Raw genomic sequence first — 16,762 nt, 5'->3', positions numbered from 1 at the left:
TCTCCATCAGGCCAGAGGGTAATAATGAGAACAGTTAAAATAATAATGATGACTTATCATACTGTGATCACAAGTGATGTGGATATGGAACATGAGAAACAAAAGGTTTTTCCTCCACAGCGCATTAAAAATGTCTTTATAATCGAAACTAATGATGCTCTAATGTGGAGGCCACTTTGGTTCAGATTACGGGTAAAACAGCAGATTGTAAATGAAAAAAGTAGCTATCAAGATAAAATGATGATCTTACCACAGTCTAATTTTAATAATAATAAACAGAGTGCTTTTTAAAAGATAATTAAATTAACGGATTAATAAAGTATTCTGATTCTGTGGGAACCGTAGCCTCAGTTTCCTGTTCTCAGCTGACAGCAGAGGAGTGTGGTCTTCTGTTTCTGTAGCCATCTCCTTCAAGGTTTGACATGTTGTGTCTTCAGGGATGCTCTTCTGCATACCTTGGTTGCAGAGATGGGCAGTAACGTGTAACCGATTACTTTTTTCAAGTAACGAGTAAAGTAAGGGATTACTATTGCAAAAACAGTAATTAGATTATCGTTACTTTAGCGTAAGCACGCTGCGTTACTGTGTTACTAAAACCGTGATTTTTTTTGCGAGAATGTCTCATGACAGTGACGTAAGCAAGTGCAATGTTTGTGACAACAGCTGTGTGCAGATCAACAATGGATCATATATCAAGTGCGGGAGAGAGTATGAGTGTGCAGCGTTTAAAGCGTGGAAGTACTGACCTTACTTTGAGTTTGATTCCATAAAAAGTGACAAAAACATTAGTGTCCGTTGTGCGTGGGAAGAAAACTTCTTTTTACAGCGAAAAAACCCCTAAACTTCCAAGCAAGCACCAAGTGCTCTACGAAGTAATGGGAAACTCACAGAGAAACTCGCGGATTCTTCCACTGACCGCGGCACACCTGCACCAGGGTAACCCTCCGCCTACCTCACTCCTGCTTTACAGGTGAAAATAGAGCAACAGGACCGCTAGTCTTTGACTTTATTTATTTTCTGCTGTGTTTTACTTGCATCTATTTGAAAGAGTGAGTGTAAACACACACACACAAAAAAAAAATTTATGTGCTGGAATGTGCAGAAAATAGGTTTAAGTGTTAAACAAATTTCTTCCAGTCAGAGAATGTTGCAGATAATTAAATTTTTGCTTGATGCATAAAGTTAAAAGATTAAAACTAATAAAACAAGTTTTAAAAAGAGACTTTTCCATTTGATTACATTTTGTATGATGATTATGCAGAAAAAGTAGAATTGGGCTGAAAGATCTATCGCTTTATCACCTATTCAGGTTGTAAATCGTGTTTTTAAAAAGTAACTAAGTAACTAAGTAACTAAATAAAAAAAAACATATCAGGTTTTGATGCATGTTATTTATTGGTGTTGGGGTTTATATAACTTAGTTATATTTTTGCTCCTTCTGTAGTTATGGCTATCTGACTATGTGAGGTAGTACTGGGACTGTCAAAGTAGACATTAGGCAGCAGGATCCATTAATAGAGTCACCGCAGTGAGTGAACTTAAGAAGGCTTTGTCCCCACTACTCAGTGGATCCATAATGGCTTTATGGACTCCCCGCCTCTGCCATCATGAATAAATAATCTACAGGTCTACGTGTCTATTGGCTGCGTGTGCCTGTCATCCAGCTCTGAGTTTACTCTGACAAGCCGCATGAGTCCAAGCTGCTTTATGGGGACTAAAAGAGGAAGGTGGGTGATTATACTTTCAGAATAAAAGCGTTCAAGTATGTGGTCCACCTAATGAAGGCTCTGGGTTTCAGGACACCTTTATTCCACTCTTATCACGACAAGTTTAAACTGTTTTACACGTTTTGTCTTCAGTGGCTTACATTTTTTTATATTTATATAATTCATGCAATTAATTTAAATTATTTTATCTTTCATATTGGCTCCAAAAGCTCCCAAAAAATAACTGAAAACTGACTTTGGACTTTTCAAAGTAAAAATATTAACTATTTTATATTCTGTGCTTATAGTAAAATTTTGAATTTATTGTCAGGTGTTTCTCTCACACAAACTTAAGCTGTAATTTTGACCTAGTAAGTCAGAAATTAGACTGTAAATGACTGATAACTAAATTTGGATTTTAAAAAGTAAAACATTTTTTTAATTCTTGGTTATTTATTATTTAATTATTGTCATGAATATTATTATTGTTAATATTAGTTCATTCAAAATAAAATAAAAATGTAACTTTATACATTAAAACCACCAGTTAAAACCAGTTAAAATACAACATATCAACATCCTCAGTCAAAATGGGACTTAAAATCTCACAGTTTTGACATTAAACACCCTGGGTTGTTTAAAATTGTTTAAAATTCACTTGAAAATCCTGATTTTTTCAATATCAAATAATCCTTTTTTTTAATGGCTCTGTCATGTAGTGGTTTACAAATTCACCTAACAAGTGTAAGATGCCTTGTTTGATCTCAGGTAGAGACACAAATCCCTTCAGAGCTCCATCAGGAAGGACAAATCCTTAGAACATTTGCCAAATCCAACATGCAGAGCTACCCACTGTGACGACCACCTTGTGAACAACGGAGCAGCCGAAAGTAGTTTTGTAAATAATTTCCAGATTTGCATCTAAAAACACCACAAAACCTCTGGATGAATTTCCTCTGGACTGATGAGACTGAGTGACCGGTGCACAGTGGAATTTGGAGAAATTGGAGAAAACCAAATTCAGCTTCTAGGCACAAACACCTCCTGCCAAGTATTAAGCAGGGTGATGGAGGAGTGATGATTTGGGCTTATTTTCCAGCCATGGGGGCCTGGGCTCCTGCCAGCCACAGAGTCGACCATAAACTCAGAGTCAAATGTGAAGCCCAAAGGCCCATCTGGGCCATACGACAGGACAATGACCCCAAACACAGCAGCAAGTATATAACAGGATGACTGAGGGAAAAAAGGGAAAAGAATCGAGGTGTTTCAATGGCCTAGTCCAGACCTCAACCTCAAATTCTATGGTAGGACGTTATGAGAGGTGTGCATAAATAAATGCCCACAAACCTCAATGAAATGAAGCAACACTGTAAAGAAGAGTGGGCTGAAATCTCCCACAATGACGTGACAGACTGAAAGTTATACGCAAAGTTATTTCTTCAAGTTATTAAAGCTAAAGGTGAATCTATGAACTGTGAACGATGGCGCGTTTTTACAAGCTGCTTCTGACATTGTTTCTGGGGTAAATAAATAATGACATCGTGTAGTAAGTCATGTGTTGATGTTCTCCTGCAGTTGTATGACCTGGTGAGGATTATTATTATTATTTAACATTTCCTGATATGCAAAATCTTAAAATTGTCAGTGGGTGTACTTTGTAAATCGTTTTGACTTCAATTTGTTATGTTTTCACTTGGGGTCTTAATTGTGTGATTTATTTTTATGTTTTATATATTTTATTTGAAGAAATATGATGAATTTTAATCTTAATTTCTTGCTTTTTCTTGTGGACTCCTGCCCTTTTTCCTTTATGTCAGTGTTTTTAGTCCATATTGAGCACCGTCTTCTCTTTCTTGGTTTCCTGCACTGGCAGGAGCCGTCTACTCTGACTGCTTTTTTTATTTTGAAAGGGTTGACAGGAAGCTTTCTCGTTTCAGTCGCTCTAACTTCCAGTGGAAGTTGGACACCCTCAGAGCCTGAACTCAACAACAAGCTGGCACATCACAGCCAGTTGTGCTTTTCCTCTTCTCTCCCTGTGTTCTGGGAGTCCTTCTGTCTCCCCCCACCTCTGCCTGCAGTCACGGCGGGAGTGGGTGTGTCAATGCGGGCCCGTGGAGCCTAGTCGCTGCTTGTGCGCACTCTGAAAAAGAGGAAAAAGTTGATGATGAGTTTAGTGTGAAAGCGGCCCGCCTCGGAGCAGGCTAACCGTCCCGGAATGGCAGTTTGGACCCGAGCAGACAAAAACGGACAGCTGGACCTTCTGCTCCGTGACCGCTGGATCCGAGTGACCGCCGAGCTCACCCGAGAAACGCTCACTTTGACGGCCGACGCGGAGGCAACCGGCCCCGGGACCAATCACTGGGACTACAGCAACTCTTCGGCGGGCCTGCGAAATGGCATGTCAAACGGAAACGACCCGGGAACGAGTCCCGGGAACCCCGGCCGCGGTCATTCCTCGGGTCAGGACCAACTCCAGAACCAGAGCCACGGGGGTCGGGGGCGCAGCGGCAGCCCGGGACGCGGGGGGGTCAGTCGGGGTCAGTACGACGGCGGTTACAGCATGAACAGCCCTGGAAAGTACCCGAATAACGGCACTAACTCAGACTTCGGGAGCCCCGGCTCCAGCTACGGCAGCCCCGGGTCCAGTTTCGGGTCGAGACCAGGCGACTTCCACGTCAGCCTGGACGGGTCTTCGGAAGCTGTGCGCAAAGTCCGGGTTGTCAAACAGGAGTCTGGCGGGCTGGGGATCAGCATTAAGGGGGGGCGCGAGAACAGGATGCCCATCCTCATCTCAAAGATCTTCCCGGGGCTCGCCGCAGACCAGAGCCGGGCTCTCCGGGTGGGCGACGCGATCCTGTCGGTGAACGGCAACGACCTCCGGGAGGCAACGCACGACCAGGCGGTCCAGGCGCTCAAGAAGGCAGGCAAAGAAGTCACGCTGGAGGGTAAGTTGGCCCACGCGAGAGCGGGGATTTGAAAGGGCCGAGATTAGAGTCCTGTGGTCAGGCTGCACACCTCTATCACATCTCCAGGAACTTTCACAGGTTTCAGTTCAGCTCCGGGACTTCGTATTCCAGCACGTGTTCGAAAGGTGAGCGCAGTTTCCATACTTGGATTAATAGCTTCAAACCATTTGTGGAAACACGTCACATGTTGGAGCACGCAAGTAAAAAGAAAAGTGCACAAGTCGCCAGTTACACAGCAGGACTGAGTTTTTAAAAAGCACTTCTGGAGTAATACTTTTAATTTAATCTGCACACCACATCGCTCCCTCATGGCACTGCGTGGTGCAGAGTGCCATAAACTCTTTTTGGATCGCTCCACACACGTCCTGTGGGTTTGTAACTTTCACCACACATAATTGTTTGCATAACACATTATAATATAGACATAAACACACACAATCCCAGTTGATCTATGACTAGGAGGCGTGGAGGAGGACGAGGCTGTGGAGGAGCAGGGCTTAAGTAATATCAACAGAACAGAGAGTCTTTGATTAGTGTAAACAGGAATGTAACCACAGCTGTGGTCACAGTCAGAGTTGGATACATTGTACTCTGTGTCTGAACAGTTGTGGATTACTAAAGGATGAGAAATCACAGTAAACACGAGCAGAGATTTGTCTGTGGTTGAAGGTGCTGGTCGGCAGAAAGTGATAAACAGACTTGATCTATATTATTATTATTATTGTAATGACCGCTGTTGCGATTTAGCGATATAAAAATAAAATTAAAAATAAATCAATATTCTATCTCATATAAATGAAAAAATGCATAAATGTAAAGTCTCACAAAGTGCACACACGTCCTCAAATTGGAACACTGAGGAATTTCTCAGTCTAATTCAATTTTTCCACATTTAAAATGTGGAAAACAGGAATAAGGAATTTTCCTAAAACACCATCTGCACCTGTACGAACATGTTATCTGTGCCCACCGAGGCACACGTGTCAGTTAGAAAAGAAAAGGCAAGTACTAGAAATAACATTTCGTGCACCTAAAATAAATACGAAGCTATAATGTATAGATCAGTTTTGATAGATTTGGAAAAATGTGAATAATTTGATGAATAAAATTATGGCAAAATAAATTAAAGGGTAGAAAAAATAAGCTATGTATACATATATTAAAAATAAATATATTTTTGTAGAAGTTTGAATTAAAACATAAAATGTGCATTTTTGGTTTGGCTTAGAAATTTAAATATTTGCATGTACTGTACTTTGCAAAAGTCTTGAGCCACCGTTCAGTTCTTTGTTTTTTGCTGGGAAAATAGGAAATACATGCAAACGTGCACAGTAACACAGTCTATAAGGCTGTGTTATACAATTCTAACAAGTTCGAAAGTCACCATTTTGTGTGACCACCTTTATTTTTCAGCACAGCCTGAACTCTCAGCCAAGCTTTCATGTAATTGCTTTAAGTAGTCTTCAGGAATAGTTCTCCGGGGGTCTCGAAGGACATTCAAAGCTCTTCTTTGGATGTTTGCTTCCTTTTAATTCTTCTGTTCTCCGTTAAGATGATACCACATTGGTTGCCATGCTGAAAAATGAAGCCGTTACCAATCAAATGCCTTCCAGGTCATATCGAATGATTCTTCAAAATTTGACAATGCTTTTTTCTTTTCAGCTGAAGGGTGTGATGCATCGTTCAGGTGCTGTGACAGGTGTTTGCAGGAAGTTTTCCCCTATTTCTTTAAGAACATCTGGTGTAAATTGTTTTTTTAGAACTACCACTTCTTCTTTTGTCCTTCACTTGTCCAGTTTCTTCAAAATCTTTGAGAACAGACTGCACACCATGTTGAGCTATACCAAGTTTTCAGGTTGTAGCTCTTTGGGAATCACCTCGTTGGTGCAAAAGTACAATTTTATGTGTGTCAGACTGTTATCTTGAAATGTTTTTCATAGCGTCAACTAAACAAATGTCACCAAACGATATGGTTTGTGGCGAATGACAAAGTGTCTAAACATACTATTTCAAATTAGTTCTGTGCTAAATAATTTCCCATGTCATTATTCTATCCACAGTTTACTAGGGATGGGTATCGGTATCCGGTTCTGACATAAACGGTAGTAACCAGACCGAAAAGCAGCGCACATTTCGGTGCTTTTTTTTTCCTGAGCTGTGATACACTTTAGATTCTAGCCAATCATTTTACGTTTCTGAGGATAGTAGGCGGGCCCAGGTACGTACGTTCTTTTAGAGCAGAGCTACAGATTAAAAATGCCCAAGGCGAAGCGGTCAAAAGTCTGGCTGTACTTCACAGCAAAAGATGCAAACTCAGCAGCTGCAACAAGTGCTTTAAGCTGATACTGTGATACTGTCAAAGGAGGTAACACCTCAAATCTGATGAAACACCTGGCGATGTATAGCATTTTGTTAAAAGCCGAGAAATGCACCGTATTTGATAGCTTTCTGCGAGACCTCACACCGAGCACATCTACTGTTATCGGACACGGAGTTAGCAACATCCCCCAAGAACTGGAGGAGTAGAGTCCTGGCCCCTAGCCCTGCCAGTGTAGCAGAAATGATAACGGATGATGATGGCAGCAGCTGTTCTTCTCTGCGTGAGTGGCTTAATGTTGTTTGTGTGTAATTTACATTGAGTAGGCTAACCACATTATTACATTAATGCACGTAAGGTGAACTAGCAAATAGAGCAGGGCAATATGACCAAAAATATTTATCACGATATACATTTGAAAATTTGCGATAACGATATAACTGATGATATAATTGACACTAGACAAAATACTTTACAACTCCACAACTTTATTAGTGCAAAAAAAACCATCAATGTATTTTCACTTAAACAAGCAGCTGTTTTTTTTTATGTGCATTAAAGTTATATAAAAATGTAACAGTGCAAATTCCTTGCTGACAGTTTAACCAAAAGGCATTTCCAGTGGAAACTGGCCGACATATCCTCAGCATAACCATGTATAATACCCACAAAACTTAAAAAGAGGTTAAACACACACAATACGGTAATATTATGTTGAAGCGCAGTACGTATCACTCCGCGAGGCGCCTGCCCACGATAGCCGTAATGCTCCGACAATCCATCAAGCGGTGCGGCTTCGTAGCTTAGCAAAGTCGCGCTAAAACATTTGACAGATTTTCGAGCACCGTGTACATAAAATTGTTTCGAGGTCAGTAAACACAACCAGAGTTCACACATAAGGCACACGGGATTATAAGGGGCACTGTCGATTTTCAGAAAAATCAAAGGATTGATTTTACGTGTGCCGTATTATCCAAACAACACGTTAATAACGACGGCCCGCTAGCATGCTCTACCAAAAATAGTGCTTTGTTGTGTATCTGACGGACGAAAGCTAAACCAGTTCCACACCACTGAAGTTGCAGCATTTTAACAAACCAATTCTGGTTCATCTGTTTCATTTAACGATCCGCTTTCGCTCTTCTCATTCTGCGTTGCCGCCATGTGCGTATGTAAACAAAGGCACTGCGCATGCGCGTTTTACCTATATTCTATTGCGATATTTCATTTTCCTATCATTGCCTAAAATTACACCGGTATTACCGTGAACGGTATGATATAGCCCAGCCCTACTAGCAAACACCGTCGTAGTTACATGCGGCTGTCTTCTTGTTTGATGGCAGATACTCCCTTCACCCTGGCAAAAAAGGCTAAAATGACCAAAGAAAAAGTGGAAAACAGCTAAACATGAGAGGTTTTTGGATAAAGTTTGTGTTTTTGTTTTTTTTTTCCATTGTTTAAGTGTTGCTTCCAGCCAAGAGTGATACCATATATGCCCTATAGCTGCAGAAAAGGCTAACATTGTTATCTTTTTACAAAAAACAGCTGAACATGAGAGGTTTTTGGACCAATTTTGTGTTCTCCATTCTTTAAGCACCAGTTCGAGCGCCGTTTCAAAAGTACCGGTTTGGTACTGGTATCGGATAAAACCTAAACGATACCCATCCCTACAGTTTACATACTTTATGTCATTTAATAGGCTGTTATTTTTATTTATATAGTGCACCAGAACAAAAAAAAATGTTTTTATTTAAAAAAAAAATGGTCTGAACCAGTTTCAAACTGCTCTGGCTTTGACTCAAAAGACTGTGTATTGTGACGTGCTGACCGCTGTGTCAGAATCAGAGAGAATTATCAGCTAACACTACAGCTCTGAGCAGCTTTTGTGTCTTTAATCTTTAATGCTTGTTTTAGATTGACAGCCCATTCGGTGTGTTCACTCGTCAGCCTCTGGCAGACAGCCAAAGGCTATAGAAGCTGCACAGCCAGATGTTTCTCCAAGTAGGAGGTGGAGACCAAAACAAAGCTAAAAGAAGAGTAAATGACATTCATTTACATTTGGCGGTCTACTAGAACAATGACTTCAAAGGTGTCAGGCTGCTAGGTGTATATTACGGCTGTGCAATTAATAGAAATGTTTATTCGATTACAATCATGGCTTCCAGATATTAAAAAAATGACATAAGCAGAACAAACCAATCACTGTGCGGGCTTCATTTTCACAGGGGGGGGTCTCATTTCGTTTTGTACTGCAAATCCAGCACACCCAAACTGACTTCCTAACAAGTTTTGGCAACAAGAGGAAGCACTTTAGTTTAGGAGTTAAGCGAGGATCAACAAATACAATTTCAACAAGCACACCACTTTTAAAAATTTTACATTACACTGATCTTAATATTGACCAAGATGATCGAGCTCATTGTCTTTACCATTAAAAAAATATAGGGGTCAGTAACGAGAGTTACATGTAAAATTTTTCTGGTAGTCATGTGACACACAACTCACATGATGTGTGATTTCTATTTGGAAATGTGCTCCCAAGACCAGACTGCAGGAAATAGAAGCATAAACATAGGTATTTGAGTTGCTATTTCATGAAATATGGCATAAAATCACAATTTGGTTATAAAGAGGATCTAAGAATCGTCATGGTGTAGATCACAGGTGTCGAACTCCATGTCCTGCAGGTTTTAGATGTGTCCTTGATCCAATACAGCTGATTTAAATCACTAAATTACCTCCTCAACATGTCTTGAAGTTCTCCAGAGGCCTGGTAATGAACTAATGATTTGTTTCAGGTGTGTTGACCCAGGGTGAGATCTAAAACCTGCAGGACACCGGCCCTCGAGGCCTGGAGTTTGACACCCCTGGTGTAGATGGACACCACTAAAATAGTGTCCTCTGGTGCTGATAAGCTAACAAGGAATAAACACATGTCGAGGAAAACCTAAAGCAGAGTTATTTTAACAAAGAAGTCCATGGCACTTGCAGTATTGGGAATCTAAATGGATTTTAATATGCAGCACGTCAGAACACGCAGATTTGTGTCCAAGCGCTCATTGAAATTAAACTTCTTTTATGCTTCAAACTAAGCGGCTAAAGCAGCACTTTTAATTTTATTTTATTTTCGAATTTAATTACGTTTGAAAACCGCACTTATTTAAAGACTAACCGGTGCCGTCTGATGTGGGAAACAGGTGGTTGAAAAGTTTTTGTATTTATAAGAATGCTTATCACACCTACAGTTTCACAAAAGGTAGGTCTGCTAAAGGTTAGGTGTGCAGACACGCTTTCCTAAAACCTACGCACTTTTCAGCAAGCCTGAACACCCACTAAACTCCAGATAAAAGAGCCTGAACGCACACTGTAGGCAAATGAGAGCTGAGTCAGTCAAACCAACTGACAGGAAATTAGTCTACAGCAATCATATCTGCCAGCTGCAATAGTCTTCAGTGACTCCTGGTTAGACTTCGTTAAACCTTAAAAACATAATTTGTGTAGATGGGGATTTATGGTGTGGGCTGAGAATGTGTTGTTTACTGGCTCATTATGTGGCTCCACAGAGCTTCATTGAGATGCATTCAGAGCCTAAAAGTGCACTGATGTTGAACTGTTCAATCTTTAGAAAAAATGGAAAAAGAATGGATTGCTGGCCACAGAGCCCTTGGGATACGGAAACTTCAAGTTGGGAATGGCTAAATGCAGTGTTTAATGGTTTGGAATGAACGCCGGGTGAATACTGACGAGCAGTGATTGTAGGAACTGATCAATGAGTGACACATTTCCACTAAAGTTAGAATGAGGCCTGTTTTTAAGCTCTCCGCTGTGCCGAATAAAAGCTTAGGCGTCTTTGTGAATGTGGTATCGGGATTTTCTGGTAACAGAAATAATTATTACTTCGAAACCTCTGGTGGAAACCAGCCTTTTGGATCTGATATCAGTATAGAAAGCATTTGCAGTCACCCTTGGGTGCACACAGGAAGATGTGCCGGATGCATGTACAGTCCAGACTGAGAGGTCTTTTTCTAGGAATGTGTCAGCCGCCTGTCACTGTTTGCCAGTTTGACGGCAGTGAGCTGTGTTGTTTGTGGCTCTGCCGCTGCAGCAGTGAGGCTCGAGTTTCCAGACTCTTTCTGCCATGTACACATTACACAAACCTCCAAAATGTTCAGACAATTAGCTCGGGAGCCCCACATTCCTGACCTCCGCTCGCATGTTTGCATGTAGGGCAAAGGTCAAAACTGGTGGGTCCGGCTTGCATGATTCGTGCTGCTCCACATGTTCCACCACACTTTATGTAAGTTGTATCATCTGCACTACAGGGGAGGATGTCCAACTGCATCAATTAGTCAATCAATGAGTAGTTAAATGATCATTTGGGCTATTTTTAAACAAAAACGCAGCACATTTAATGGCTTCCGGTTCTTCAAACATATGGATTTGATGCTTTTCTTTGAACTCTAATGGTTTTGTGTTTTAGACTTACTTTTTAGACAAAATAAGACATCTGATGTAAAACACAAAGTAATTATAACAGAACTATTCTCAATGACAGGAACTTATAGTTGAAGTGGCAATAGCAACCATGGCATTTATTTAACTGTACAAAGTATGCCATCCATCCATTTTTCCACTTATCCAGATTAGGCGGCCTTTCCCAGCCATCATAGGACAGGTAACCAGACTATCACAGGACTCTTGGGCTCTTGGAAAAATCTTGTTTGGTTACTTAGTAACCCCAGGATCCATGATGGAGAAGCTGATGGGACATCCACACAACACCTTAACATGAACTCAGTATACGCTTTCCACCAACAAAGTTTACAGACCACTCAGACACTCTTTTTGGATCACACTGAATATTTTGTAATTTTTTAGCATTCTAAGTGTCAGAATTGAGGATTATCCAGTAGAGGTGGGAATCACCATACATACCACGATACGATATTATCACAATACTTAACGCATGATACGATTATATTGCAATTTTTAAAAATATTTTGCGATATTCAGATTCTGTACATAAAGGTAAACTTTATCAATATTCATTTGATCTAATATCAAAGTCTCGCACTCAGTCTTTCTCTCATTTCAGTTTTATTGTTGACAAACTGAACGGTTTGTATTACAGTCTAGTCCAACTTAACTGAATCAACCATCTGGTACAATTATAGCTATTCTGAACTATGCAGTTTATGAAAACTATGCAGCCCCTTCAGCAACTGAAGAATTTGAAAGTAAATTAAAACAAAATATAATTTTACATTAAATAAAAAAGTTTTAAACTTAATTAAAATAAAACATGTCTTAAATTAAATTAAGTAAACTGTCATGTTTATTGCTGCCAAAACAAGTTAAACACATTTGGACAGTGAAGGAATGTCAGGATTCTTGCTCAGAAAAAGGATCAACATGCTCTGAAGTCAGAGCACAAAAACCTTTTTTGTAACAAAATATCGATTTCTGCTGTCCCTGTATCGATACATTATTAGCAAACAAAATATCACCATACTACACAGTATAGATTTAGATTTAGACCCCTATTATCCAGGGTGTACTCATGAGCGGCATCTTCACAGTCAGATCCGTCCCTCACTTGCCACACCTGGTTTCAAAACACCAAGCTGGCAACAGTGAAAACATTCAGCTTGTAGCTTCAAAACATGACTTGACAAACCTGTGGGTGGTGTCACAGTGGCTACATCCACTTTTAATAGTTTTTTCAGACACTCTTTTTCTACTCTTGGATCTGTGACATCATAGACAGCAGATATGCCTGGTATGGTCTTATGCTGCTGTAGCCTAAGGCTCAATGTGATATGGGTTCAGAGATGCCTTTCGGCATACCTTGGTTGTAATGTGGTTATCTCAGTTACTATCTTCCCATTCTCCTCCAATGCCTGACATCAAAAAGATATTTTCACCCTGAGAACTGGCACTCGCTGGATATTTTTCTCTTTTTTTGACCATTCTCTGTAAACCTCAGAGATGCTTGTGGTGGGAAAGCTCAAGAGACCAGCAGTTTCTAAAACTCTCAGATCGGCCTGTCTGACACCAACAACCATGCCACATTCAACGTCTTTTAAAGCAATTCTTCTTCCCCATTCTGATGCTCAGTTTGTCTTGGCCATGTCTGCATGCCTACATGCATTGAGTCGGTGCCATGCAATATGTGTGCTGTTGATCTGTTGAACGAGTGTTCCTAATAAAGCTCTAGACTACTTGTTCGTTTCTGAGTTTTTGGAAATTCTACTTTGCTTGCATTATTGAGGTCTAAGTGGATCGCAGTGAATTGGACTCCACTGTCACTGAAAATATTAAAGCTTTGTAAAGTAGAATTTATGGAAGAATTTACAATAAATCCTAAGCATCCTGCTTTTCCTTGCGCTGTAGTAACACAGGCTGCATGTGAGTACGAGTTGAGGCCATTTGCTGCACGAGGTTGAATTCACCCTCCAAGGCCACAGGTAGGGAGGTCTCGATAAGCACACTGAAGTTGCCTGACCTTTTAATGCATGACATACATAATCCAGATATGACACGCTGCTGATTAATCCCCCTCCCCTCTGCAGCAGACTGGAAGACACAACATCCCGTATGTCCAAATGATTAGTTGAAGCTTGCTGCAGCAGCCCCTTATTGGGTTAGCCTTCTGCTCGGTGGAAGGAGACACGAGATGAGCCTTTTGTGAGTAACTGAATGGAATAAAAAAAACAGACACAAAGGGCATTGATAAAACGAGGACAGCCTTGATGAGGAACGGTTCTTTTCTTTTCAGCCGACGGTGCGTTTACTGTCCTCACGGGGTGCGATCTGCCACGGAGCATGAGTCTGCACTGCCTGAAATAGGCCACCGCCACTTTCTCGGCTCTGAACTCTGCTGCCTTTGATACCAATCTGAGGATAAGTCTCTGGTTTCCAGCTGCCAAGGGAATTATAAATGACCTTAAAATTAAATTAGGAAGACATGTTTGTATTAGCACTGACAGAGCGACATTGTAAGACATGTTCGAGGCCCCTCACCCTTCCAAGACCCCCAGAGTGACACTAAATTACTACGCATAAGGCAGACATGGTTTCTATCTCTTTGTAGTCGTTGTAGCAGCCCTTGGCATCAAGAACGACAGAAGAGTCTCTAACGGGTGCGGCCATTTATTTCCTCACCACACACGGCTCATTCTCTGGACGTTGAGCACCGTGAAAACTATAAAATAAGAAAAAAATGATAACCGTACAGTCCTTCTGAACTATAACAATGAGCTTAAGTTAATTCAGGTCTGTTCAAAACAAGTAATTCTGAGATATACAGTCACAGATTAAATAAAACAAAAGGGGTTACTTCAAACAGCATCAAGGGGTTACACAGTTCAGTTAAATAAAATATAACAACAGATCACCTCTCATCACATACCTCAGTCCGCTTGCCAAGGGTGCAAACTCCGGTAAACACTTAAACACTTTGGCCCGTTTCTCATGGGGTGCTGCTAGCTTGGATGACACACATGGCTAGCTAAAAAATAGCACATGGATGTAAGTAACGTAAGTAAAGAATAAAAAGGTTTTCAGATAGCTCACAATACAAACGCAGCAACATACCTTACATTAGAAACCCACTTATCATACTTATCAAAGTATTATTGTAACTTACATGGACTTTGTACAACTTATTCCTGCCGCGACAGACCGCTCCGTACACGTTACGGGGCATGCCTCTGAGCACATCTGTCCTTAGTGCGACTGCGCATATGGTACAGACAGTGTTGGGAAGGTTACTTTTTAAATGTATTCCATTACAGAATACAGAATACATGCCCCAAAATGTATTCTGTAACGTATTCCGTTACGTTACTCAATGAGAGTAACGTATTCTGAATACTTTGGATTACTTAATATATTATCATGCTGTTTACAACTACATGAATGTACTATTGCTGTGATTTATTACTGTTACTGAAGGTCCGCGGCTCTGAACCGTAGTAAAGGGACCTCTGGCTAATACGGTGGGTTCTGTGTCGGGCTCGTAGCCGAAAACTAGCTTTACTTTGTTGTCTGGGTCAACTTTGCTAGCGAGAGACAGAGAGAGGCGTTGAAAGGCTGCTCCAACAGAACTTATTGTTTTTGGAGGAAAACACGAACACGGTGTACAGTCGAGTCTTAATAGCTTACTTACAACTGGGCTCGTCAGGCTCTCTTCTTGGCTGCAGTGGTTATTATTATATTTACATGCTTCCAGCTCCCGTTTTTGCTCGATGACAGCTCGTACTTTTCCTTTTTCTCCCTCCCTCGCTCACAGACACATAACGTGTATGGCAGTCCATTCTCCCTGCAGCACAGACTACACTGCCTATGATGCTACATTCTTTAGAGCTATACCTGTAGCATTCTGCCTATTAGCTTAGCACAACAACAACAACAGGCGCTCTCTCACCCAGGAAACACACACAGAGAGAGAGAGCGTCACCATGTAACCATGGCAACCGTAACGCTGCCGCCTGGAGCAACAGAACGTAGCTGTCAAACAAAACCCAAACAGTCCTGACCCGAAACAATATGAAACAGGAAAGTACCGCCGTGTAATCCATTTATTTCAACAAAGTAACTGTATTCTAAATACCACCTTTTTAAACGGTAACTGTAACGGAATACAGTTACTCATATTTTGTATTTTAAATACGTAACGGCGGTACATGTATTCCGTTACTCCCCAACACTGGGTACAGATCAGCGGTTCATTACAGTCGTTTTGCATTTATTTGTGTTTAATTTGTGTGCCTGTTTCTAGATGTTCTGTTTAGCATCCTTTTGAGTCTCACCAAGTGTTTTGGGTGCATTTGGATTGCATTATTTTGAGTCTTTGCAGGTGTTCAGAGTTTATTTGCAGCTCTTTGAATCTCTTTATAGTTGTTTAGAGTCACTTTGTAGCGATTGTTTTTCTTTTTGCAATTGATCAGAGTTTGTAGTTGTTCAGTCTTTGTTTCTTTGTTGTTGTTTTGTGTATTTGTTTTGTAATACTTTGCTTTAAAGTCTATTCTCTTGGCCGTGCAACAACCTGAACCTCTTGGTAACCACTTTTGATTGCAACTACTGATTTGTGTTTTTTGATATACGTAAGTCCCAACTTGGTCCCATTCAATTGTGAACTGGTAGCAGACTGACTCAGTCTTAACTAGGGCTGCACGATTAATCGTTAGAAAATCGCGATCTCAATTCATACTTATGTGCGATCTCGTTTCCAAATGACAACGATTTAAAAAAAAAAAAAAAAAAAAAAAAAAGCCGACGACGATTGTACCGCATTTTGATCCGGGACGTAATCTGCATGAAAACAAGCGCTCACTCTTCCTGCTCAACAAATGACAAGGGCGGAGCCTTATACCACGTGATACAGAAGCTGGCTGCTAAAATTGTCAGAGAAAAAACAACGGGGAGCACGTCAGGGATGACGAGAAAGTGACAGGAGAAAATCCGTCCCGGTCAACCACCCAAACATCAATAACGGGAACCTTATACAGCGCTTCCCTATACCCGTCGAACTCCCGCAGGCACAAAGAAATTACGGAGACTATTACTTATCACCTGACCAAAGATATGGCTCCATCAACACTGTGCACAATGAGGGATTTAGGAAAATGATCAACACCCTAGACAAACACTTTTTCTATTGTTTCACTACCTGCTCTATACACGCAGTGTCGAGCAACGGTGGAGATGGAATTTCAAGCAGTACAACATTTTGCGGCAACGACAAAATGTGAGACATTTGTTGTTTTTAT

General features: G+C 40.8%; 1 protein-coding gene across 1 annotated transcript in view; it reads left to right on the top strand.

The window, feature by feature from the left end:
• The first annotated feature begins 3,658 nt into the window (after positions 1–3,658).
• sntb2 (syntrophin, beta 2) overlaps positions 3,659–16,762 on the top strand; it is a 40,484-nt gene continuing 27,380 nt past the window's right edge. Inside the window, exon 1 of the mRNA XM_087844124.1 lies at positions 3,659–4,651. Coding sequence (XP_087700250.1) covers positions 3,922–4,651 — 730 coding nt within the window. The 5' untranslated portion in view covers positions 3,659–3,921. The remainder of the gene's footprint in view (positions 4,652–16,762) is intronic.

The sequence above is a fragment of the Neolamprologus brichardi genome, chromosome 7, assembly GCF_056152115.1.
Source record: "Neolamprologus brichardi isolate AB-2024 chromosome 7, ASM5615211v1, whole genome shotgun sequence".
NCBI lineage: Eukaryota > Metazoa > Chordata > Actinopteri > Cichliformes > Cichlidae > Neolamprologus > Neolamprologus brichardi.
This window is presented reverse-complemented; position numbering and strand designations above follow the sequence as displayed.